The 27,392-nt window shown below is 40.2% G+C and overlaps 1 protein-coding gene across 1 annotated transcript; it reads left to right on the top strand.

Moving 5' to 3' along the window:
• LOC111971267 (uncharacterized) lies at positions 1-27,392 on the top strand. The gene is made up of 9 exons (XM_070446007.1): positions 1-130; positions 2,644-2,884; positions 3,201-3,336; positions 7,210-7,334; positions 9,472-9,511; positions 10,348-10,521; positions 19,529-19,701; positions 19,942-20,113; positions 20,486-27,392. Exons 1-9 carry the CDS (start codon positions 1-3, stop codon positions 20,723-20,725), a joined length of 1,431 nt encoding a protein of 476 aa, XP_070302108.1. The 3' UTR covers positions 20,726-27,392.

Raw genomic sequence — 27,392 nt, 5'->3', positions numbered from 1 at the left:
ATGGAGGGAACACCCAAGTCCCCGGCAGAAGACAGCTGGTACAGGGGCTCCAAGCAATTTGAAGGTCTTAAGTCCGGACGCAGGGGAAGAAGGCAGACACGCCGAGAACGAATCTTCTCCTTCTTTCTGGGTCCGACACGCATCCATTTACGTTCACCTGGAGTCGAAAAATGAGCAGCCATTCTCTGGTTCATGCTAATAGAGGGGTGCAGTGGTGGAAATTGATCAAAGTCCAGGAAGGTTCCATTATGATCCTCTTGGATGTTTTGATTCCTATAGTCTCATAGATTCTGCACATCCCCACATTTGAATTTTCATAACATTTAGTGTAAGAGAAAGATCCCAGTTAGCACATTTGGCTTTTTGGAAGTTGTTAGATCATATGTTTTTGGTTTGACATTGGTTATGGGAATGAAGCCATACATTTCCTGACCGGTAAAATGTATTTAAAACGTTCTGAGATGAGAGGTGAACATTTAGCCTGTTCTGGGAAAATCTATTTTTAGGTTGCAGGTGGGTTCTGCAAACATTTTACTCTGGTTCCTTGAACGTTTTCCAGGGATGTTTTATTAAAGCTCTGAGAACGAAGATTATAGGTTATTTGGAGGTTTCTTAATAACTTCCTTGAAACTGAATGAATGTTTCAATAATACTTTTAATAACACTGCTAGCTTATTTTGTGTTAACTTTTTTGAACTCCAAGCACAGATAGGATATGTGGAAATTCATTTCCTTAGACATTAATCATGCAAACACATATTTTTTTTATTTTGAAACGATATCAGTGGGATTCAAATCTATAATCTTCTGTTCCCTATCCATGGAATTAGTCCACTGCACCACCAGGATGGAGCCAGCATGCTATGTTTTTTTACACATATAAAGCTGTTCATTTTAGACTATTCAGACAGACCCTATTTTAAAGGAAACAAACACTAATTAAGATCAGGTGTGGCCAATTAGTGGGTGCAGACAACACACCTGAACACACTTAACAAGATAGAGGATAGAGAGAGTTTTGTTGATGCTAAGAACGGAAGGTATGTAAATGTTTTTAACCCCGAGTCCAAGCCCTGTCTAAGCTGGGGGAGGGTTATACTAAGCTAAATGGAATTGTTTTAAGAAGGATCCTTTAGCTATTAGATTTTTTAGTTTAAGACCCCTTGAAGTATAAAATAGAATATCTAAACAAATGATTTGATAAAAAAAATATTTTGGGCCTTACTGCTATTAACCCATACAAACACATTGAATAACATATTCACAACATGGAACAAAAACATCAAAAGAAAGTTGTTCTGAAGTTTAAGAAAGATCAGGAAACGTTGAAAAAATGTATTTAACCCCTTATTTTTGGGACTAAACAGTGTCCATATATACAGTTTATTCATTCATTTTTTTCAACTGGTACCAGGGGACCTTCAGACAAGTCTTGTGAGGCCTGTGGACATCCTAGAACAAAACATGTATGAGTTTGTGAGAGTCTCACCTTACCACAGAGGGATAATATTAGTGTGTAGCCCAAACTGTTCAGACGCTACAGAGAGAAGTTGGAATATTGGCTGTACTGACTTCAGATGAGTCCTAAGATGCTTGTGGGGGTCGAAGAGCAAAACAGAGACACCATCGTGTTCGCGAGAGTCTCATCTTTACATAGAGGGGTAATAGTAGGCAAAAYCGTTTGGACTCTACAGACGATTTCCGGGATGTCTCATGGTTTGACAAACACGGTTCTAGCTCTGTCACATTTTACCGCAAATGCGAAGGTGTTATCTCTAGCTTAAACTGACAGATTTTTATGGGTATTTTTGTATTATGCTATTGTATTCACCCTTAGGTTAAATAGCATTCATAGAAYGTTCTCTGAACGTTACAGAAGTTTTCTTGTGGTTTTTATGGAAAGTTTTCTTAATGTTCTGGAAAAATTTGAGAACATGACTAAGTAGAACCATTAGGAAACCTGTAGGAAACGCTATGCTGAAGTACCAAAATGTCTTAATGTTCTGTCAATTCTCACCAAGCTCGAAGAAATATATGGTTCTTAGAATGTTATGTGCTAGCTTGGATATGTCTGTAGTTGTGTGGAGCGGAATGCATAGTGTGAGTGGAATGCAGATCTGAGTTGAAATAGTCTAGCAAACACTTTAGGTGCGTTTGATTTGGCCTACCCGGCGCACTGGGTTTGCACTTTCGGGATCTTTCTATTGATAAAGTTAAATCAAGCGTGCCTAAATTATTTTAAAGAAAACCAATTAATTTCAACCCTGATCTGGTAGAATGAAATAGTGGATTGGCTTTTGTAAATTTCCAGCCTCTGCTTCAGACCTGTAGTTTAGTGGGAGTGTCACCTACGGCCCCATGTTGGTGTAAAGAATGTCCCCCCTCACCACACTTTACACAATAAACACACACACACACACACACACACACACACACACACACACACACACACACACACACACACACACACACACACACACACACACACACACAGGTTATTGATTCAGTCATTCAGTTACTTGTGATAAAGTCCTCAACCCAACTAGCCTGTCAAATTTCAGCTTTGTTTTTTACGCCTGATTGGTTTTGTCCCGATTGGTCTCCTGATTGTGACCTCTGGCGCGTGACCTTTAAAACCTACAGTCGTCCCCAACACTGGCTCTGACACTGGCCCCGGCCCACAGCCAAAGGAGCCAAAGGCAGAGGAGTGGCTGGGCCATTTCTCCAGACAAAAGCTGGGCGGCAGGGGTGGCTGGGAGGACACACCAGCCCAGCCCCTCATGAGTCCAGCCAAGCGGACAGGGAGCAAATTAGGACCAGTGGTTTTTGTCTGCCCTTTCTTTTGGCTCCCTTACAGGGTTGACTGGCATGTCAAGTTTGTCAGGTGCCCTCAAACTGTTTGACCACATCACACGTCCTTTCAGGCTGCCTCAAAGCGTTTCATGTCTTCGTCCCTGATTCGTGTTGTCGCTTTGCGTATGTGCCTCGTTGGGCCACTGAAGCATATGTGTAGAAAAGGTGCAGGCTTGGGGGCCCCGACACAAAGCAACCCCTGCTTTTATTAAGAGACTCACTGCACTGCTACATTCTCCTGCCCTTTAAGACATTCTTCAAGCGACCTTTTCAAGTGAGAAAAATCTCCCAGAGCACAAAACAGTGCAATTGAGACTGAAATAATCTCTCTGTTAATTGAATTCCAGGAGAGGAGTTCCCAGCCTCTTCGAGGCAAGTCCTGCTGGATATTTGGGGCGTACAAACGAAGAACAGGAGGGGCTAAACGTGCAACTCGTGAATGAGGAGAGTGGGATTCTGGGACGGGGACGGAGTGTGGCACAGGTATATTGACTTTTCCTCATATCTTATTATGTTTTGCATATTAAAGACGCAATACTTTATGTAGAAATAATGCCGCCATTATCTAGTTCCTAAAGTTCTATCATCTTCGCCTAATTTCAGTTTGTGACAAAACAATGTACAGGTAACTACCAAGATAAAGGAAACACCAACATAAAGCGTCTTAATAGGGTGTTGGGCCACCACGAGCTACCAGAACAGATTCAATACACTTTGGGATAGATTCTGGAACTCTATTGGAGGGACGCAACACCATTCTTCCACAAGAAATTCCATAATTTGGTGTTTTGTTGATGGTGGTGGAAAACGCCGTCTTAGGCACTGCTCCAGAATCTCCCATAATGGTTCAATTGCATTGAGATCTGGGCCCAGATTCACAAAACCTTCTTAAGAAGAAATTTCTTCTTAACTGCCATTTTTTCCTTAACTGTAGACTTTAAAAAAAAGTTAAGCAAAGTTGCTATACCTCAAAAAAGTTATTGGAAATATTCTTGCGCTATTTTTTATGTTTTCCTTAGATTCTTGAAAATAATGTTTTTAGATTTGGTCTTAATTCCAATATAGCTAAACCCTTTTCTTAAACTCAATGAGTGAAGTGAAAAATACTTCCCTATTTATTTTGCTCAAAATCTAAAAGGTCCAACCTAGATTCAAGCCAATCTCTTAGGTAGTTGAACATGGTATTACTCCAACCTCGTGAAAGTGACAAACTGATAAATTTTTGTCAAAAACAACTTTATATCGAGGGAGTGCCATTGATTTTGACGACCTGGGCCCAGATTCACGAAACACTTCTTATGCAGAAACTTAAGAATGTTCTTTAGATAAAAATAAGAAGTTCATAACATAGTTCGTTAGTGCAATTCCTCAACAATATCTTAAGATTKAATGATTTTCTTCCGAGCTTCTCAAATATCTTCTTACAGATCTTCTTAAGATGTTTTTTGCTAGGCAACCGTTTTTGCTATCTAGCTAGCAATGGCAATCGTGTTAGCATATTTCTTACTGAGATTATCATTCTAAAACATGTTCTTGGGTTTAAAGTAATTTTCAGATGGGGTTTGTGAGTGAATTAAACATGTTCAATTGCTTTCATGTGCTTTTTCTCTCACTGCCCTGAGTTTAAGACAAGGGTTTAGCTATCTTGGAATTAACAACATTATACAACTTTATTTTCAAGAATCAAATTTCTTCTTAACTTTATGCTTAAGGATAAACATAAGAAATAGCGCAAGAAAATGTCCAATAACCTTTTTGAGGAATAGCAACTTTGCTTAACTTTCCTCTTAAGTCTRTAGTTAAGAAAAAAAATGGCAGTTAAGAAGCATTTGTGACTCTGGGCCCTGGTGACTGAGATGGCCATGGCATAGGGTTTACATAATTTTCATGCTCATCAAACCATTCAGTGACCACTYGTGGACAGGGGCATTGTCATCCCATGGGGGCATAGCCATGGTAGCCAAAATAATGGCGTGCCCAGTATTTTTATTGATGGCCCTAAGCATGATGAGATGTTAATTGCTTAATTAACTCAGGAACCACACCTGTTTTCAATATATTTTGTATCCCTCATTTACAAAAGTGTTTCCATTATTTTGGCAGTTACGTGTATAGTGTAAAGCAGTGGTCACCAACCTGTCGATCCTTTCTGTAAAAAAAACAAAGGTAAAGCATATTTTTTGTTTTGCGCTGTTGACTGAAAGGTGCACTTGATTCAGCAGTTCTAACCTGCCGGGAAGGATCTTTCAACCATTTCATGTGTCTGAAGGTAGGATTCCGCCAACCCGGCAGGCCCAGAGAGCAAATCAAGTGCACCTATAGGCCTACCGCTGGCTAATCAGATAGTTCAAATGAACATGTCTGCACAGTTCCCTTGAGCTATAGACTGTAAAAAGAAGCCTTGAATGCAGAGCAAAGTTTATACTGTGAGATTTAACCCCCTTTAACCCCCTTTTCTCCCCAATTTTTTCGTGGTATCCAATCGCTAGTAATTACTATCTTGTCTCATCGCTACAACTCCCGTACGGGCTCGGGAGAGACCTCCGAAGCACAACCCAACCAAGCCGCACTGCTTCTTAACACAGCGCGCCTCCAACCCGGAAGCCAGCCACACCAATGTGTCAGAGGAAACACCGTGCACCTGGCCCCCTTGGTTAGCGCGCACTGCGCCCGGCCCGCCACAGGAGTCGCTGGAGCGCGATGAGACAAGGATATCCCTACCGGCCAAACCCTCCCTAACCCGGACGACGCTAGGCCAATTGTGCGTCGCCCCACGGACCTCCCGGTCGCGGCCGGCTGCGACAGAGTCTGGGCGCGAACCCAGAGACTCTGGTGGCGCAGCTAGCTCTGCGATGCAGTGCCCTAGACCACTGCGCCACCCGGGAGGCCCTACAGCTGCTGTTTTATGAGTAATTTCATGTTTAGGTAGTTATTTAGCACTGGCAAAACTTTGTTCAACACTTTTGTAATCCATAAAATGCGCATTCTCCCTACTTCCACTCACGCTATAACCAGCACTGCAGCTGCAATGAAGGAGTATRACAAAAAGTTCCGATAAGCTTGCATTGTTACTATTAGCGGCTTGTGTCTTTTTTAATATCAAGGAATATTTCACTTTCTTTGGTCATAGGAATAACAACATGAATTGGTGCATGAGGCAGAAATAATGCAGTGCGACTTGAGTTTGCCATCAGCTGGAAGACCGTGTCCCCTTTTCTCAGAGGAGGGAGGGAGAGTGGATGGACTGTGAGTCGGGTCACTTGGGTGAGAGGCAGCCTCACCGCTACTCACTCCCTCCCCTCAGACTGACCATCAGATGCAGGCCATCAGTCCAGCACAAAAAAGAAGCAAATTCTAAGAAGAACAACATTGGCAGTGCAATTCAAGCATAGCTAATATGCAGTGATAATGTATTGGGCCTATGGCCTACTGCACAAACATAACTGTTTTTAATTGGTTAATGTTGCATAGCTTACGTTTTTTTAAAGTCATGCTAAAGAAAAATCTGAGCGAAAGATCTCGGCTTGCATTTTCACTCAGAAAGTAAAAAGACGCAAAACCGGAACAGGAAGCATAGAAATAATGTTCTTCAGACTTGCCTTCAATGACAATGACAGATCTGTAACACACATTTCTATATGAATTTGGTCAGTTCACCCACAAAGCTACATTCTGGACTTTTAAAGGAAAGATTCACCCATTTTGAATGTTGTGTCATATTTGTGCAACTCTGAGCGATGTACTATCGATTCCCGGGGTCTTTTCATGTGTATCTGATCGATTCGTCATTAATGATTTTCCCTCATATGATGCATAACGTGCCATTCCGGCTGTATTTCTGCCTGCTTGAGCAGCTTTCCTATTTGCAGAGTCAAAATAAGAGCTTATGTTATGTATTATTATTATTATCAGCAGTAAAGGTAGTAGTAGTAGTAGCTGTACTACAATCTAAGAAAAAAAGGGTCTATCTCGAACCTAAATCGGTTCTTTGGCTGTCCCCGTAGGAGAAGCCTTTAAAGAACCCTTTTTGGTTCCAGGTAAAACCCTGATGGGTTCCATGTCGGACCCTTTCCACAGAGGGTTCTACATGGAACCCAAAAGGGTTCTCCTATGGGGACAGCCGAAGAACCCTTTTGGAACTGTTTTTTTCTAAGAGTTTTGTTGTTGTTGTATTATTATTAATAGTAGTAGTAGTAATAATAAAATGAGTTGTTGTTAATGAATGTGATACTGTAGATGTCATATGTTTTGCCAGATTCATAAGTTGACACTATTGACATCCATAGAATTCCATTGTGAATTTTAAGAGTGTATGGTGTAAATGCCAGATGTGGCACATTTGTCTCTTTTCAATAGCTGTTCCAGATCATCAAGGCCCTGGTGAAGAACCACTACCAGGCAGCAGAGCGAGTCTTTGAGAAGCTGGATGAGAAGAACACCAAACGTCTCAGTCAAGAGACCTTCTACCAGCTTCTAAAGAGGTACATTCTGCCTGTTTCGCAAATGGCACCCTATTCCCTATAAACTGCACTATATTTGACCAAAGTAGTAGACTATGTAAGAAATAGGATGCTATTTGTGACACATCCCTTGTCTTTCTCATAAATCATGTTAATTATCACAAAAACAAAATGATCATTATATCAACGTACAGTATATACTGTATGCGAATATACATTAACATATATTCACACACAGTGGTGTAAAGTACTTAAGTAAAAATACTTTAAAGTACTACTTAAGTTGTTTTTTAGGGTATCTGTACTTTACTTTACTATTTATATTTTTGACAACTTTTACTTTTACTCCACTACATTCCTAAAGAAATAATGTACTTTTTACTCCTTACATTGTCCCTGACACCCAAAAGTACTAGTTACATTTTGAATTCTTAGCAGGACAGGAAAATTGTCTAATTCACACACTTATGAAGAGACAATCTCTGGTCATCCCTACTGCCTCTGATCTGGCAGACTCACTAAACACTAATGCTTCGTTTGTAAATTATGTCTGAGTGTTGAAGGAATTTGAAATGATTTATACTTTTACTTTTGATACTTAAGTATATTTTAGCGATTACATTTACTTTTGATACATTTAAACCAAATACTTTTAGGCTTTTACTCAAGTAGTATTTTACTGGGTGACTTTTACTTGAGTCATTTTCTTTTAAGTTATCTTTACTTTTACTCAAGTATGACAATTGGGTACTTTTCCCAACACTGTTCACACACAGTTTCAATTCACTGGTAAAGGGATGATGCCATAAATGTGACGGTAAAGACCCATGAATCACAACAAACACAGATCATTCCTAAAATGTGAAATGTTTCTCTGAATCGCTTATATTGTTTTTCTTCACTGTAAAATAAAATAAAAATGTAACTGTTTAAATGTCTAAGTTTGCTGGACTAAAACATGTTGAGCTGACATGGAATACTTTACTAACCGAGGCAGTTTGTTCACTTTAAGCTGGATTTAAAAAATGATGTTGTGTGAACTTACTGTAGGTATTGAAGTTTGACTTTGCAACTACAGTAGCTGAGTCAACCGCACAATGTGTTTAGTTTGCAGAACTAATTTAGACCCTCAACTTCGCTGCAACTGAAAATATTGTGTTTTGTTATCTAAAGTAATCATTTGCCATTTGACAGACATGATTTTCATCTTTATTTCCACAGAACTGAGTAATAGTAATAGTAATTCTAAATTTGTTTTAATTAATAATTTTTTACCTTTAAAATATGAATAATTGATTGGTGTTTAGATATAATGATATTATAGTCTATAACAAAAAGGCTTTTAATCTGAACGTTTTCCCCGACAGAATAATACTATTCTTCAGGCAATGTCTTGGGAAATTACTCAAAATGCATTATATGCCCCCAGTTCCTGTGAGTATTTCTCAATGGTGTCACAGAGTTATGGAATGCATACTGCCTCTTTGTCTTACCACCGTGTCAAATCAACTGATTCATCTTTAGTACTTCTCAGATGTCACACAACCCTGTCTCTCCTCGTGACACAAGTGCCCCTTGTTGTGGCGCCACATGATAACCAAAGCCACCCTCGCGATACTCACACAGTCATACGCACTGATCTGAGGGTCGCTTTGGAGACCTTTTGTCCACAAAAACAATGGCCATCAGAAGCGGCACTTTCTCCTGGCAAATGATGCCTTAATTGTGGGAGTTAACAAGTCTGCTCTTTTTTTCCCATGAATAACAAAGCGTTTACTGTGATTTTGTTTTTCTTGAGAGCACAGGCAGACAATTTTCTATGGCGTATTGCACGCTTGTTTTGGTGTTCCCATGTCATGCTCTGTTCTGCATTGGGCTCCATGTCTATCAGAATCCCACTACCAAAGAAAAGTGACAAAGACTGAGAGACTGGGGATACCTTTTCAAAGTTTGGGGAACATTTTGAAAAAATGTATTGTTCATTTATCTGAGTCTTCTTTTGACCCTTTCCCACTTGTTTTCTCCTTTATATCGTTTCCCTCCTTTATCTGTCTATTCATTTTTTGGCTGGAATATCCCAGTGGCTGCCCTAAATAGAGGTAGTGTTGAATAGAACATCTCCATGGATTTGCATAATCTCGGGCATTGGGGTTCTCAGTGCGGGTGAGCACATTGAGGGTCGTGCCAACTGCGAAAAGGTAAACCCTTCATCCCTTGGCAGGGGGGACACTCACCCTACCCTTCCAGAGTCTTAGTACAACAACTTAGTAGTCAGAATCCAGCAGGTCCACAGCTAATATACCACATCTAGCCAGTTAAAACGTYCCCTTCCGAGATACTCCCGCTATCTGTAATATTTTCCACTCAATCCAGTTTTTTTTTTAAATGTTATATATATATTTTAGGCTTTGTCATTTGAAAACATTTTATATCTCACATATATCCATCTACATGGGTTATATAAAAATCGAATAACAAAAATAGTTAAATTATCAGGGTCAAATCTGTTTCTCTTCAAAGGACTTCTTTACTCATCAATAACATATTCTCAGGGAGCTGAGAGGCAGGCAGTATAACGGTGTAGACGTTTTTTTATAATTTTTTTTACATTTCTTACAGACCCATTCATGTCTGCTCTCTTACAGTGCTTCCCATTCTTTGGCCTCCGGTCGATGCCAACAAGGCCTAAGATAGCTGCTTGCTCTCTGATGGGAAACTGTTGCTTATGTGCTGGGTTGGCTGCCAAGTTTTTGGCATGTTATCGGTGAAGTGGGCTGGGGGGGAGTGTGTGAGGGGGGGTCTGACGGTCAAGCAAAAAGGGGCCCTTAAACCCTGTGAGATAGTAGTATATCATCATCTATATGTAGTGGAATTGTCCCCCTCTTTCATTTCTCCATCCCTTTTCTCACTCTGTTCTTCCTCTCTACCGCTCTTCTCTTGTCATCTTTTGCCTGCTGATTGGACATCACCACCCTTAGTAAGTGTAGCCGGGGCGGAGATCCGACATCTTTGCTGGTCACTTTGCTCCCACCAGGACAGGACGCTGGATTTCTTGCAGCTTGCGCGCCACTTTGGCTACTCTCCCAAGTCCTCGTGCTTTCCCAACGCCAAGCGCAGCCCCCYGAAGAAAGGGGATGAGAATCTCCGGCAGTGCTCCAGAAAGCTCCACTGTGTGTCTGACATACTTGCAGATGGAGTGCGTGCCAAGGTAGGGATAAGGGGGCAGGGGTGGGAAGATAAGAGCGGGGGTAGGGGGGACTTACAAAACAAACAAGGGTAAGCCCCTATCGCCTTCAACACACACACACACAACACTGTGCTACCCGCATCTGTCTAATGTGAGCTCAGTTGGGAGCTTGTTTAAGGTTACTGCAAAGTGTGTGTGTGTGTGTGTGTGTGTGTGTGTGTTAGGGGGACTGTTGGCTGTTGGGTGGGTATGAGAACAGGGGGCCATGGGAGTTCCCTAGAGGGACTTGCTGCTCACACTCACCCAGCAGAGAGGGCTTTGTCCTTCACGTGGGAGAACCAGAGGACCTCCACTGCTGTCTCCCTACCACCATATCCCCACTCATGTGAGCTTGGAGAGGGAGGCCACTCAGCTTTGGTGCAACTCTCAGAGAACCTCCCAACTGCCCCTTCCCTTCTACCTTCCCTGTGATCATGATAATAATAATCATCCCACTTTAAACAAAGCACAACTTTTAAGGATTAACGAAGCCTTTATAACCCCTTTTTTAAAGGATTGTGGAATTCCACTTACATATTTTCCAGATTTGAAATGACAGAGGGGGATACAGATTGGACAAACAGATTGCAAGGTTGGAGCTGGGTTTGAACCTCGATCTCTGGTGGAAAGAGTGATATAGCCGACATATGTGTCTTGAGCCAGGAGATTTACAACTAGACCACCGGCTCTGTACACCATAAACCATTTATAAGACCTGCTGTATATAGATGCTTCCAAAATCTTTGGAAGCAAATATCATTTCGTATAGTCTCAGTTGGTACTAGATAGAACGTGGCCACCGCCCCAGTCTGTGGGGAAAACAACCTGTGGTTACCTATGTTACCCCATTGGCTCAGGAAAAAAATATATTGKTGTCTGCTTGTTTTAGTCAATTACAAAACTACATTTAAGTAAAGTACAGCATGTCTAAAGATTACTTTCCAACATTGCCTGCTCCCAGGCTTTATCACTACTTAGAAAAACATAATATTGTAGGGCTTCCCTCATGCCCCTTTTAATTTTTACTTGAGTCACTTTCTATTTAGGTATCTTTACTTTTACTCAAGTATGACATTTGGGTACTTTTTCCACCACTGCAAAGACGACTTGGCTCTGTTATGGAGAACACTCTCCATTGAGCTAGTAATTCCTTTCTTTACTTTCTGGATCTTAGGGAAAAGGCACAGAGCTATCTGGTACTCTCGAGTCCATAAAGCTTTTGACTTTTCCTCGTCCCATTTTTTACTGTGATTAGCTACTGCCTGCTCTGCCTCCCCATCTTATGGGAGCGAGCAGGTGAGGAGCTTACTTCGCTCTTGACAACCCTCCTCCATGGAGCAGGGCCAAGACATACAGTACCAGTTACATAGCTGTCCTACTGCCCAGGATTATATACAGTATATACAGTACCAGTCAAAAGTTTGGACACACCTACTCATTCAAGGGTTTTTCTTTATTTTTCCTATTTTCTACATTGTAGAATAATAGTGAAGACATCAAAACTATGAAATAACACATATGGAATCATGTAGTAACCAAAGAAGTGTCAAACAAATCCAAATATGTTTTATATTTGAGATTCTTCAAATCCGCCACCCTTTGCCTTGATGATAGCTTAATACAGTCTTGGCATTCTCTCAACTCGCTTCACCTGGAATGCTTTCCCAACAGTCTTGAAGGAGTTCCCACATATGCTGAGCACTTTTTGATTGCTTTTCCTTTACTCTGCATTCCAACTCATCCCAAACCATCTCAATTGGGTTGAGGTAGGTGATTTTGGAGGCCAGGTCATCTGATGCGGCACTCCATCACCCTCCTTCTTGGTCAAATAGCCCTTACACAGCCTGGAAGTGTGTTGAGTCATTGTCCTGTTGAAAAACAAATCACAGTCCCACTAAGCGCAAACCAGATGGGATGGTGTATCGCTGCAGAATGCTGTGGTAGCCATGCTGGTTAAGTGTGCATTGAATTCTAAATAAATCACAGACAGTGTCACCAGCAAAGCACCCCCACACCATCACACCTCCTCCTCCATGCTTCACGGTGGTAACCACACATGCGGAGATCATCCGTTCACCTACTCTGCGTCTCACAAAGAAATGGCAGTTGGAACCAAAAATTTCAAGTTTGGACTCATCAGACCAAAGGAAAGATTTCCACCGGTCTAATGTCCATTGCTGGTGTTTCAAGCAAGTCTCTTCTTCTTATTGGTGTCCTTTTTATAGTGTTTTTTTTTACCTGCAATACCAGCTATTTTACCATGAAGGCCTGATTCACGCAGTCTCCTCTGAAAAGTTGATGTTGAGATGTGTCTGTTACTTGAACTCTGTGAAACATTTATTTTACCTGCAATTTTTGAGGCTGGTAACTCTAACAAACGTATCCTCTGCAGCAGAGGTAACTCTGGGTCTTCCTTTCCTGTGGCGGTCCTCATGAGAGCCAGTTTCATCATAGTGCTTGATGGTTTTTGCGACTGCACTTGAAGAAACTTTCAAAGTTCTTTACATTTTCCGCATTGACTGATCTTCATGTCTTAAAGTAATGTTGGACTGTCATTTCTATTTATTTATTTGAGCTGTTCTTGCCATTATATGGACTTGATTTTTTACCAAATAGGGCTATCTTCTGTATACCTCCCCTACCTTGTCACAACACAATTGATTGGCTCAAACGCATTAAGAAGGAAAGAAATTCAACAAATTACATTTTTAACAAGGCATACTTGTTCATTTAAATGCATTCCAGGTGACTACCTCATGAAGCTGGTTGAGAGAATTCCAAGAGTGTGCAAAGCTGTCATAAAGGGTGGCTACTTTAAAGAATCTCAAATATAAAATATATTTAGATTTGTTTAACAGTTTTTTGATTACTACATGATTCCATATGTGTTATTTCATAGTTTTGATGTCTTCACTATTATTCTACAATGTAGAAAATAGGAAAAATAAAGAAAAATCCTAGAATGAGTAGGTGTGTCCAAACATTTGACTGGTACTGTATGTATATATACACTACCGTTCAAAAGTTTGGGGTTACTTAGACATTTCCTTTTTTTTTAAAGAAAGAAAGAAAGAAGAAAGACATTCTACTTGTCCTCTTGCTCAGTTGTGCACCGGGGCCTCCCACTTCTCTTTCTATTSTGGTTAGAGCCAGTTTGCGCTGTTTTGTGAAGGGAGTGGTACACAGCATTGTACGAGATCTTCAGTTTCTTGGCAATTTCTCGTATGGAATAGCCTTCATTTCTCAGAACAAGAATAGACTGACGAGTTTCAGAACAAAGTTATTTGTTTCTGGCCATTTTGAGCCTGTAATCGAACCCACAGATGCTGATGCTCAAGGTACTCAACTAGTCTAAAGAAGGACAGTTTTATTGCTTCTTTAATCAGGACAACAGTTTTCAGCTGTGCTAACATAATTGCACAAGGGTTTTCTAATGATCAATTAACATTTTAAAATGATAAACTTGGATTAGCTAACACAACGTGCCATTGGAACACAGGAGTGATGGTTGCTGATAATGAGCCTCTGTACGCCTATGTAGATATTCCATAAAGATCAGCTGTTTTCAGCTACAATAGTCATTTACAACATTAACAATGTCTACATTGTATTTCTGATCTTATTTGAATGGACAAAAAAAATAGCTTTTCTTTCAAAAACAAGGACATTTCTAAGTAACCCCAAACTTTTGAAAGGTAGTGTACAATATATATTGCCTGACATCTTAGGTCATGGCGCTAGATGCTGTGTCCTGAGAAAGCCCACTTTCAGCATCTATCCAGACTGACTTGCTGCAGCCTGGTATAAGCGATGGCCCTATGAGAGCCCTGGGAGACCACATCCCAAAAGACCGTGCCCATGCCGTTTGGGGTGGAAGAGCTGACACACCCAGGAAAAAATGGGTGATGCTGTATGCATTCTCTCTTCCACCCCATTCTTTAGAAACTAAATCCACTAAACTGGATTATTTACTAAGTGACAGAAGCCAATCCATTTATCWAAAAAATTGCATTTCAAATGACTGACTTGCGTCATTAACTGCTCTCAACATGTGCAAGAGGTGGCTCAGAGATTAGCCACTACATACATAGAATTTCCCCATCAGCTGGTGTGCGGTTAAATTGAGGGACAGACTAATTGAGCCTTTCCTCTGATTTAAATTCACACCAGACTTCTATGCTAACTTGGCTGTGTTTAGACATGCAGCCCAATTCTAGTCTTTTTTTCACAAATTGGTCTTTAGACTAATCAGATCTGAAAAAGATCTGATGTGATTGGTCAAAAGACCAATTAGTGGAAAAAATATCCGAATTGACTGCATAATACATGACCAGTGACCCTTGACCCAACATATAGTGCCCTCCAGTTTACAAAACAAGTTCAAACATCCCTAGACATACAACATATACCGAACACATTAAATGACATAGCAAGGTAAGCCAAAACGGTTCCTACAAGGTAGGCTATAAGATATATGAAAACCATTGCATGTGGTATATACAGTAGAGTGTAGTACTGGTATAAATAGATGACAGCTTTGCAGTTTATGGTGATCATATCGAAAACAAAAGTTTATTTGAATTGTCACTTCAGCAAACTGTCCTGATTAAAAGACAGCAAAGGTATTTATAAGGAACTACTGTGACATACAATATATATACAAAAGTATGTGGACACATTTTTAAATGAGTGGTTTCGGCTATTTCAGCCACATCCGTTGCTGACAGGTGTATAAAATTGAGCACACAGCCATGCAATCTCCATAGACAAACGTTGGCAGTAGAATGGCCTTACTGAATGCCACCTTTGCAACGAGGCAGGTCATTACATTTCTGCCCTGCTAGAGCTGCCCCAGTCAACTGTAAGTGCTGTTATTGTGAAGGGTAAACGTCTAGGAGCAACGGTTCAGCCGCGAAATTGTAGGCCACACAAGCTCACAGAACGGGACCGCCAAGTGTTGAAGCACACAGCCCGTAAAAAATTGTCTGTCCTCGGTTGCAACACTCACTACCGAATTCCAAACTGCTTCTGGAAGCAATGTCGGCACAATAACTACTCGTCAAGAGCTTCGTGAAATGGGTTTCCATGGCTGAGCAGCTGCACACATGCCTAAGATCACAATTCGCAATGCCAAGCGTCGGCTGGAGTGGTGTAAAGCGCGCCGCCATTGGACTCTGGAGCAGTGGAAACGCGTTCTCTGGAGTGATGAATCACGCTTCACCCTCTGGCATCTGGCTTCACCATCGGACGAATTTGGGTTTGGCGTATGCCAGGAGAAAGCTACTTGCCCCAATGCATAGTTGCAAACTATAACGTCTGGTGGAGGACGAATAATGGTCTGGGGCTGTTTTTCATGGGTTGGGCTAGGCCTCTTACTTCCAGTGAAGGGAAATATTAACGACACAGTATACAATGACATTCTAGACGATTCTGTGCTTCCAACTTTGTGGCAACAGTTTGGGGAAGGCCCTTTCCTGTTTCAGCATGACAATGCCCCTGTGCACAAAGCGAGGTCCATAAAGAAATGGTTTGTCAAGATTGATGTGGAAGAACTTGACTGGCCTGCACAGAGCCCTGACCTCAACCCCAACATCAGTGCCCGACCTCACCATTGCACTTGTGGCTGAATGGAAGTAAGTCCCCTCAGCAATGTTCCAACATCTAGTGGAAAGCCTTCCCAGAAGAGTGGAGGCTGTTGTAGCAGCAAAGGGGGGACCAACTCCATATTAATGCCCATGATTTTGGAATGAAATGTTCAACGAGCAGGTATCAGCATACTATTGGTAATTTAGTGTATCATTAATGATAAATAAAACAAACAAGTTGAAAAAGATTTCATCAAGTAATTTCAACACCAACTCAAAATATAAAATGTATTTTATATCTTGTCATTCTGATATATTCAAATCATAAAGCCAATATTTTCATTTCACAGGCTAGAGTATACTGTGCACATACAGTTGAAGTCGGAAGTTTACATACACTTAGGTCGGAGTCATTAAAACTCATTTTTTTCAACCACCACAAATTTCTTGTTAACAAACTATAGTTTTGGCAAGTCGGTTAGGACATTTACTTTGTGCATGACACAAGTAATATTTCCAACAATTGTTTACAGACAGATTATTTCCCTTATAATTCACTGTATCACAATTCCAGTGGGTCAGAAGTTTACATACACTAAGTTGACTGTGCCTTTAAAGAGCTTGGAAAATTCCAGAAAATTATGTCATGGTTTTAGAAGCTTCTGATAGGCTAATTGGCATAGTTTGAGTCAATTGGAGGTGTACCTGTGCATGTATTTCAAGGCCTCCCTTCAAATTCATGGGAAAATCAAAAGAAATCAGCCAAGACCTCAGGAAAAAAATTGTAGACCTCCACAAGTCTGGTTGATCCTTGGGAGCAATTTCCAAATGCCTGACGGTACCACGTTCATCTGTACAAACAATAGTATGCAAGTATAAACACCATGGGACCACGCAGCTGTCATACCGCTCAGGAAGGAGACGCGTTCTATCTCCTAGAGATGAACATACTTTGTTGCGAAAAGTGCAAATCAATCCCAGAACAACAGCAAAGGACCTTGTGAAGATGTTGGAGGAAACAGGTACAAAAGTATCTATATCCACAGTAAAACGAGTCCTATATCGACATAACCTGAAAGGCCGCTCAGCAAGGAAGAAGCCACTGCTCCAAAACCGCCATTAAAAAAAGCCAGACTACGGTTTGCAAATGCACATGGGGACAAAGATCGTACTTTTTTGAGAAATGTCCTCTGGTCTGATGAAACAAAAATAGAACTGTTTTGCCAAAATGACCATCGTTATGTTTAGAGGGAAAAGAGGGAGGCTTGCAAGCCGAAGAACCCATCCCAACCGTGAAGCATGGGGTGGCAGCATCATGTTGTGGGGGTGCTTTGCTGCAGGAGGGACTGGTGCACGTCACATCATGAGAAAGGAAAATGATGTGGATATATTGAAGCAACATCTCAAGACATCAGTCAGGAAGTTAAAGCTTGGTCGCAAATGGGTCTTCAAAATGAACAATGACCCCAAGCATACTTCCAAAGTTGTGGCAAAATGGCTTAAGGACAACAAAGTCAAGGTATTGGAGTGGCCATCACAAAGCCCTGATCTCAATCCCATAGAACATTTGTGGGCCGAACTTAAAAAGCTTGTGCGAACAAGGAGGCCTACAAACCTGACTCAGTTACACCAGGTCTGTCAGGAAGAATGGGCCAAAATTCACTCAACTTATTGTGGGAAGCTTGTGGAAGGTTACTCAAAACGTTTGACCCGTTAAACAATTTAAAGGCAATGCTACCAAATACTAATTTAGTGTATGTACACTTCTGACCCACTGGGAATGTGATGAAAGAAATAAAAACTGAGATAAATCATTCTCTCTACTATTATTCTGACATTTCACATTCTTAAAATAAAGTTGTGATCCTAACTGACCTAAGACAGGACATTTTTTACTAGGATTAAATGTCAGGAGTTGTGAAAAACTGAGTTTAAATGTATTTGGCTAAGGTGTACTGTATGTAAATGTCCGACTGTGTAATCTTGGCATTTCAAATCACATTACCAGCTTCAATTAAGCCATTTCATACCAATTTGAAATGCTTGAGGAAAGTGAATGGATGGGTGTAGCTCTTATCAGAGATCAACTACAACGGGGTATGATTGCATTTCAGAAATACAAGTGCAGTGACCCTTCTATGACCTAAACGAGCGCAGTGGGGTCTCATGATGGCATGATGACCCTCTACTAAAATTCCTCTCGACCGGTGCTGAGGAGACAGGGATTGATAAGACCTTCATTGCCCATGTGTATAGATTTGGGAATCTGTCTTTGCTTTTAGCCCAGAAGATGAGTGCAGCATCTGTGTCAATGTCTTGGATGACATCAAAGTATTTGCTTATCTGAGTAGAGATGCTTGCATCCTGGGCTGAGTAGCACTGGTTCCTGTGAGTTTGATAACGGGTTAGGAGCCAAGGAAATTTGATTGGGGGAGAATCCTTGGATCGATCGGTGCCAGCTACCAAATCCAGTGACGTTTCCCCATCCACTATGGTCTCGGCTTCAGTGATCAAGGTGTCTGGAAAAAATAAAGGAACAAAACAAACATAATTGATTAGGCTATCACAGATCTTTCCCTAATCTCATTTCGCTTGTAAGATTTTATGCACATTGATAGCTTGCTAGCAAACATCCTCGCCTATTGATTTATTATAGTAGCAGACTAACAGGATGCAGCAGCAATCTAAATGATCAGACCGAAACATGCTGTGAGAAGTGATCGGGTAAATTATGAAGTGAGTGAACTGAGACAGCTTGCGTGAAATATGAAGCGAGTGAACGGTGACAGCTTTGCTTTATCCAATCAGAGCAGCAGGACCAACGTACAGCCGCCTGGGTACCAACGCCCAGCAGCGCATTTGTCTTGGCCCCTTAAATTAGGTGGGAAAACAGGTAAACAGGCTCTCAATACTTTGCTGTTTGTGATTTTAAAACTCTGACAACTGGGCAATTAGGAAAAGTCAGGGAAGAAGGAGGACTTTGCTTTAAAAAAGGCAGATTTATTTTAATTACAAAATCAAACCGCAGGGCCTATGGCGGTTCTAGTGTAAGGTCCTTTTATGGCCCAGAAAGTGATCAAGTTTAAGCAGAACTGTTGTGTCGTCTCTAAGTGGAACACGTCGCTTACACCCAATCTCTAAGCCTTTAGTTCCTCCTGAGACGTGTCTATTGTGCTTAAGATCCTTTCACAGCAGCTACTAGCCGCTGAAAAATGTGGAGATGTAATATTCCTCCATCTTTAGCTTTTCTACTGCCCTTGGCGTCCCTAAGCGTATGTGTGGACTGTGCTAGCCGCTGTTCACATCTGCAGTCTGCCCAGGGTTAATCTACCTAACCCCATCTTTGGCCCAGGTCAACTTTTTCTAATTGTCGCCATTATTTCCCTCCCTCTACACTGGCCTAGGTGGAGCTGTCATTGGATGAGTTGCGGGAGGAGTTCGAGGAGTTGGATCCTTATAGGACGGGGTTTGTGAGCCAGAAGGAGTTCCAGGAAGTGCTGAAAGGTCTGTGTGCGCACCTCGATGACTACGAGTGGGAGATGCTGGCTCGAAAGTTTGACATCAACAGGGATGGAAGGTGGGTGAATTGCCAGGAATTCTGACTAGTTGACATACAGGATGGCCTATCCCTGTTTAAGTTTTTACACAAACCTAACATTTTTGCACAAACCTAAAATTGCTTCTAGAATCAGAGGGTGGATCTGGAACCATCAGACTGATGTTCCATCTGATTGTGCCTCAGCTACATTCCTCAAGTGGCTATGGCCAATGGTTTTGATCCTTATAACGTGAATAAGCAGCAACACTCCATCCTCAGGGTTTCCTTCGTTGAGTTCCTGAGGCCCTTTGGGAGACGGAAACAGCCGTGGAGGCATGGATCCAACATGGCCGGCATACTGCAGTTCCATAACGAAACAGAGGATCTGTCTGCAGAGAAAGGCTCTTCCTTGTGTGACCAAGTACCACTGAGCTCAAGACTAAGGAAGAAGGTACACTGACTAACTTTTAACCAGTGTGTTCTACCATAGATTTAGGATATTTCAATCCACTTCCATATCCTCATAGACTACAAGATCTAGTTAAACCCCATTCTGCATGATGAAAACCTTACACTGATTCAATTTCATAATGAGCTTTATCGAATAATTGCTGCTAAAAGAAAATTATAACACTCCTTTGGAAAAAGTTAGTTATGCAAGACTTCTTGAATGAGAACCATTATTAGTATTGGTTCTTTTTTCTGAACAATTGTTTTTATTGAGTCACATAAGCAGAACGATTAATAAGAATTACACTACAGTTTTATTAATGTTGTTTTGAGTTGAAAACCTCCCCATCTCCCCATGACACCCTCCACCCAGCTTCAGCGGCAGGGCAAGATTCTGCGTCGGGCCTTCCGCAGGCTGGACAGCTCTGCCAGCGGCTACCTCTCCCCAGGCGAGTTCCGAGCAGCTCTGCGGCTGTGTGACGTACCCTTGGACCCGGAGGAGTACTACCATGTCTTGGCCGGGCTGGACCGAGACCTAGCAGGCCGGGTGGCCTATCGCCGGCTGATCCAGGACATACGCAAGAAAAGAACCTCTGGGACTAGAGTAAAGTAAAGAGTCATCCTCATCCCTCACCCAGCAAGCAAAGTTTGGCATGGGACGTCATAATGACGTCATTTCCGGGTTGAAATTGGTTTTTCTGGTTGATGTGACGTCAGATTATACAACCAATTTAAGACGTATTTTCCTGGTCACTAAAAAGATGTCTAAATAATGTCCTTTTACAATCGCCTTACAACCTGACCATGATGTTACAAAATATGCCTGCTGGGCAAATCAGCAGGGGCAATTTGCTTTGCATTAGGTTGTCAAAATGACATACAAACAACATTTAGACATCAAATCAAATGTATTGGTCACATACACATGTTTAGCAGATGTTATTGCGGGTGTAGCGAAATGCTGTACATGACTGTATTTATTTAAGTGTCACTCCACAATAATACAACCCAGATAGCACATAATATTTTTGGTGAAAGTGTGGCTGTCCTATGGTTATTTTGCATACAACCATCCCACAACATTCTGGGAATGGTGCAGGATACCCAGCTAGCACATAACATTCTGAGAATTATGTTATGGATTAAAAACAATGTTCTTCTGTGAGAATTTCAGTACTTCAGCATAACGTTTTCTATAGGTTTCCTCATTGTTCTATTTAAAGTAATGTTCTCAGGATGTTCAGAGAACTTTAAAAAACAACGTTCTTCTGTGGGAATTTCAGTACTTCAGCGTAACATTTTCTGCAGGTTTCTTCATGGTTCTATTTAAAGTCATGTTCTCAGAACATTCAGAGAATGTTAAGAAACAATGTTGTTGCTAGGACTTTCTGGCAGTGGTCTGAGTGGAAGGGGAAAACTGAAAACTAGCTGTTATTGACAGAGAGGTTTGGAACTCTCGTTCTTATTAGTCCATTAACTAATTTACCGCCTGGTGATATCACCAGGCACTCCAGAAATTCATCACACAAAAACAGGCTGAAATTTCAAGCAATCTTTTCAAACACCTCTCACACTAAAAGGGCATTATCATAATTTTCATGATTTCACAATATTATTACAATGTCATAGTGTGGAAATATATACAGTGCCTTCTGAAAGTATTTACACCCCTTGACTTTTTCCACATTTTGTTGTGTTACAGTCTGAATTAAAAATGGAATAAATTGAGATTTTGTTTCACTAGTCTACACACAATACCCCATAATGTCAAAGTGGGATTTTGTTTGTAGATTTTTTTTATTTTTTATAAAACATTTAAAGCTGAAATGTCATGAGGCAATCAATAAGTATTCAACCCCTTTGTTATGGCAAGCCTAAATAAATTTAGGAGTAAAAATGTGCTTAACAAATCGCAAAATAAGTTGCATGGACTCATTCTGTGTTGAATAATAGTGGTTAACATGATTTTTTAATAACTACCCCATCGTTGTACCCCACACATACAATTATCTGTAAATGTCCCTCAATCGAGTAGTACATTTCAAGCACAGATTCAACCGCAAAGACCAGGGATATTTTTCAACACCTCGCAAAGGACACCGATTGGTAGTGTAAAAATAAAAAAGCAGATGCTAAATATCCCTTTGAGCATGGTGAAGTTATGAATTAGGATTTGGATAGTGTATCAACAGGCGTCCTTCCTAACTCAGTTTACAGAGAAGAAGGAAACTGCTCAGAGATTTCACCATGAGGCCAATAGTCACTTTAAAACAGTTACAGAGTTAAAAGGCTCTGATAGGAGAAAATTGAGGATGGATCAACAACATTGTAGTTACTCCAAAATGCTAACCTAAATGAAAGAGAGAAAAGAAGGAAGCCTGTACAGAAAAAAATATTCCAAAACAAGCATTCTGTTTGCAATAAGGCACTAAAGTAAAACTGCAAAACGTGGCAAAGAAATACATTTTTTGTCCTGAATAGAAAGTGTTATGTTTGGAGCAAATCCAACACAACACATCACTAAGTACCACTCTTCATATTTTCAAGCATAGTGGTGGCTGCATCATGTTATGGGTATGCTTGTCATTGGCAAGGAATATGACTTGATCCCCAACTCCTTGACAGAGCTTGAATATTTTTATTTTAATAATGGACAATCCAGGTGTACAAAGCTGTTAGAGACTTATCCATGAAGACTCACACCTCTAATCACTGCCAAACGTGTTTCTAACATGTATTTACTCAGGGGGGTGAACACTTATCTAATCAAGGTACATCAGTGTTTTATTTTTTTATTAATCTTTAAAATGTCAAAAGGCACTTGCACATCTGAGATATCCTTGCCGCAGGTGCATGGCAACAACTGAATAACATCCATTGATAAAGATGAGCAACTTCCATGTCTAAAAACATGTTTTAGAAATGTTTGGAAATGTATTGAAAATGTAATACAGAAATATCTAATTTACATAATTATTCACACCCCTAAGTCAATACATGTTAGAATCACATTTGGCAGTGATTACAGCTGTGAGTCTTTGGATTGTACATGGATTGTACAATATTTGCTAATTTGCACAAAAATGATTCAAGCTCTGTCAAGTTGGTTGTTGATGATTGCTAGACAGCCATTTCGAAGTCTTGCCATAGATTTTCAAGCCGATTAAAGTCAAAACTGTAACTAGGCCACTTAACACTCTTCAATGTCGTCTTGGTAAGCAATTCAAATGTATATTTGGCCTTGTGTTTTAGGTTATTGTCCTGCTGAAAGATGAATTTGTCTGCCAGTGTCTGTTGGAAAGCAGACTGAACCAGGTTTTCCTCTAGGATTTTGCCTGTGCTTAGCTTAATTCCATTTATTTTTATCCTGAAAAACTCCCCAGATGTTGCAGTTGTCAAGCATAACCATATCATGATGCAGCCACCACCATGCTTGAAAATAAGGAGGCAGTTCCTCAGTGACGTGTTGTGTTGGATTTTCCCAAACATAAGGCTTTGCATTTAGGCCAAAACGTGTATTTCTTAGCCATTTCTTTTGCAGTATTTTGCAGTATTGAACATGCAGGATGCATGTTTTGGAATATTTTTATTCTGTATATTTGTATAATTTTTTTCACTCTGTCATTGAGGTCATTATTGTGGAGTCACTACAATGTTGTTGATCTGTCCACAGTTTTCTCCTGTCACAGCCATTGAACTCTGTAGCTGTTTTAAAATCAACTCAGGGATGTCACCATGAGGGCAATGTTTCCTTCCTGTCCTGCAGCACAGTTCAGAAGGACAAATGTATCTCATGTATCTCTGTGTGGTTTAGTACATCCTCCACAGCATAACTATTATCTTGACCATTCTTAAAGAGATATTCAATGTCTGATTTGTTATTTTTACCCATCTACCAATCACTGCCCTTCTTTATGAGGCTTTTCCCTGGTCTTTGTAGTTGAATCTGTGCTTCAAGTTCAATATTTGACTGAGGGACCTTACAGATAGATGTGGTATGTATGGGTGACAGAGGAAGCGGTAGTCCTTAAAAAATAATTTCAACCTCTATTATTTCACACAGAGTGTGTAGATCAATGACCCCAAAAAATCACAATTCAATCTATATCAATCCCACTTTGTAACGCAACAAAATGTGAAAAAAGACTTACAATACCCATTGTATCTGTTTCACTGTTTAGAAATGAAAGCACTATGTATCTACTCCCCCCAGTCAGAAGTATTTGGACAAATTCACTTAAAGTCTATTAAAGTAGTCAAAAACATAGTATTTGGTCCCATATTCATAATTTGTTCATGATTATCCATAAGTGTTCAGAAACATCTTATATTCTTATTTACAATAAAAGTGACGCCAAAATGATACAATACATTATTCACCATTCAGTTCCTATTGGGCAAAACATTATCCAAAACACAATTAAAACAAACTTCAAATGCATCCAACAAGTTTGTAGAGTCAAACGTTTGATGTAGTCATTGCGTGCTAGGAATATGGGACCAAATACTTAACTTTTGACTGCTTTAATACACTATTAGTGAATTTTTCCAAATACAAATAATTCTTCAAATGAGGGCACTAGATACATAGTGTTTTCATTTTCAGCGGTAAACAGATATGTATGAAAATACCCTCATATGAAACATTTGATCTCAAATTGAAAATGCTTGAGGATAGAGCCAAATGTAAAAAAAAAAGAAAATTGCTTCACTGTTCAAATAAATGAGGAGGGGAGCGTATATATTTCAGCCGGATCACCCGTGATTRCAAGTCAGTATTTGACGTTGGGAGATGACGCGGAAACCGGCCACAAGGGGCAACAGTGTTATCTTCAAGTAGGTTTCGATTTTGTTATGGCGTTGTGTCTGCCTCTGATTCCAAAGGTTGCAAGTTTGAATCCAGTAATAGAATGTTGTTTTTCATATTTTTTGTTTTAAGCCTATCGCAAACCTTAACCGTTACCTTAACCATTCAGAGTTAATGCATAACCTTAAGAATTTGGAGTTAATGCCTGAACTTATTCTTATACACTTCGAAATTTGACGTTTGGAACAAATTTGAAATTTGACATTTGAGAATCATGAATGAACTTCTAATTCTGATGTGAGACTGTGAGAGCTAGAAGCTACATATATGAGTGAGAAGGTTAGACACTAAAATATCATACCCCAACCAAAAAAAAGGCCAACCTCCCATGTAAGAATCTGCCTCTGATTCCGAAGGTTGCAAGTTTGAATCCAGCGATAGAAAGTCGTTTTTTATATTTTTGTTTAAGCCTATCCAAAACCTAAACTCTTACTTGTCTCCCGAGTGGTGCAGCAGTCTAAGGAACTGCATAGGCCGTCATTGTAAATAAGAATTTGTTCCTAACTGACTTGCCTAGTTAAATTAAGGTTAAATAAAAATACTTTTAACGATTGAGACTGTGAGATCTGGTAGATATACAGTACCAGTCAAAAGTTTGGGCACACTTACTCATTCAAGGGTTTTTCTTTATTTTGACTATTTTCTACATTGTAGAATAATAGTGAAGACATCAAAACTATGACCTTTTTTAAATTTTATTTAAAATAACACATGGAATCATGTAGTAACCAAAAAAGTATTAAACAAATCCAAATATATTTTATATTTGACATTCTTCAAAGTAGCCACCCTTTGCCTTGATGACAGCTTTGCACACTCTTGGCATTCTCTCAACCAGCTTCATGAGGTAGTCACCTGGAATGCATTTCAATTAACAGGTGTGCCTTGTTAATTTGTGGAATTTCTTTCCTTCTTAATGCATTTGAGCCAGTCAGTTGTGTTGTGACAAGGTAGGGGTGATATACAGAAAATAGCCCTGAACAGATGATCTCCGCTTGTGTGGTTCCCACTGTGAAGCATGGAGGAGGTGTGATGGTGTGGGGTGCTCTGCTGGTGACACTGTCATTGATTTATTTAGATTTAAATTTAACCAGCATGGCCACCACAGCATTCTGCAGCGATACACCATCCCATCTGGTTTGTGCTTAGTAGGACTATCCTTTGCTTTTCAACAAGACAATGACCCAACACACCTCCAGGCTGTGTAAGGGCTATTTGACCAAGAAGGAGAGTGATTGAGTGCTGCATCAGATGATCTAGCTGCCACAATCACCTGACCTCAACCCATTTGAAATGGTTTGGGATGAGTTGGACTGCAGAGTGAAGGAAAAGCAGCCAACAAGTGCTCAGCATATGTGGGAACTCCTTCGGGACTGTTGGGAAAGCATTCCAGGTGAAGCTGGTTGAGAGGATGCCAAGAGTGTGCAAAGCTGTCATCAAGGCAAAGGGTGGCTACTTTGAAGAATCTAAAATATATATGGATTTGTTTAACACTTTTTTGGTTATTATATAATTCCGTATCTGTTATTTCATAGTTTTGATGTCTTTACTATTATTCTACAATGTAGAAAATAGTAAAAAATAAAGAAAGACCCTTGACTGAGTAGGTGTGTCCAAACTTTGACTGGTGCTGTACATGTGAGTGAGAAAGATATCAAATATCCCCCCACCCCCCCAACAATGCTAACCTTCCCTGTTATTGTAATGGTGAGAGGTTAGCATGTCTTGGGGGTATGATATTTCTGCATCTGTAGCTTTCTCACTCATCATTATTCACGATTCATTCAGGACTATCCGTAATCATGGTGTAGAAGTGTTTAGAAACATATTCCATTCTTGTTCACGATAAAAGTGACTCCAAAATGACATAATACATTATTTACTATTCATTAGTATTAATCTGAAACACAAACAAAAAATACAGCAATTGTTTGTGGTACCAAATATGAAACATTTGACTACTTTAATACACATGGAAATGAATTTGTCCCAATACTTTTGGTTCCCTAAAATGGGGGGACTATGTACAAAATGTGCTATAATTTCTAAACGATTAACCTGATATGGATGAAGAAAATACTCTCAAATTAAAGCTGACTGTCTTTGTATCATTTCAAATCCAAAGTGCTGGAGTCCAGAGCCAAAACGACAAATAATATGTCACTGTCCCAATGCTTTTGGTGCTCATATGTAACAAACTCTCCATGTGCTTTACACTTGTATATTCCTTTACGTTAAAATCCGTTCAAAGTAGTATTTTGTTCAGTTTCAACATTCCTGTAAAGAGGGAACTTTGAAAGAGTGGATTGTGAAATTTCAGTGTGTGATATTAATACAAAAGATAAATATTCTCTAACCAGTGAGACATTCAAAGCTCACTCATTGAGATCAGTTTACATAACAATAAATGTTT

The sequence above is a fragment of the Salvelinus sp. IW2-2015 genome, linkage group LG13 (assembly GCF_002910315.2).
Source record: "Salvelinus sp. IW2-2015 linkage group LG13, ASM291031v2, whole genome shotgun sequence".
In the NCBI taxonomy this organism is placed as follows: domain Eukaryota; kingdom Metazoa; phylum Chordata; class Actinopteri; order Salmoniformes; family Salmonidae; genus Salvelinus; species Salvelinus sp. IW2-2015.
The sequence above is the reverse complement of the archived record's forward strand: the minus strand, read 5'-3'. Positions and strand labels throughout refer to the sequence as shown.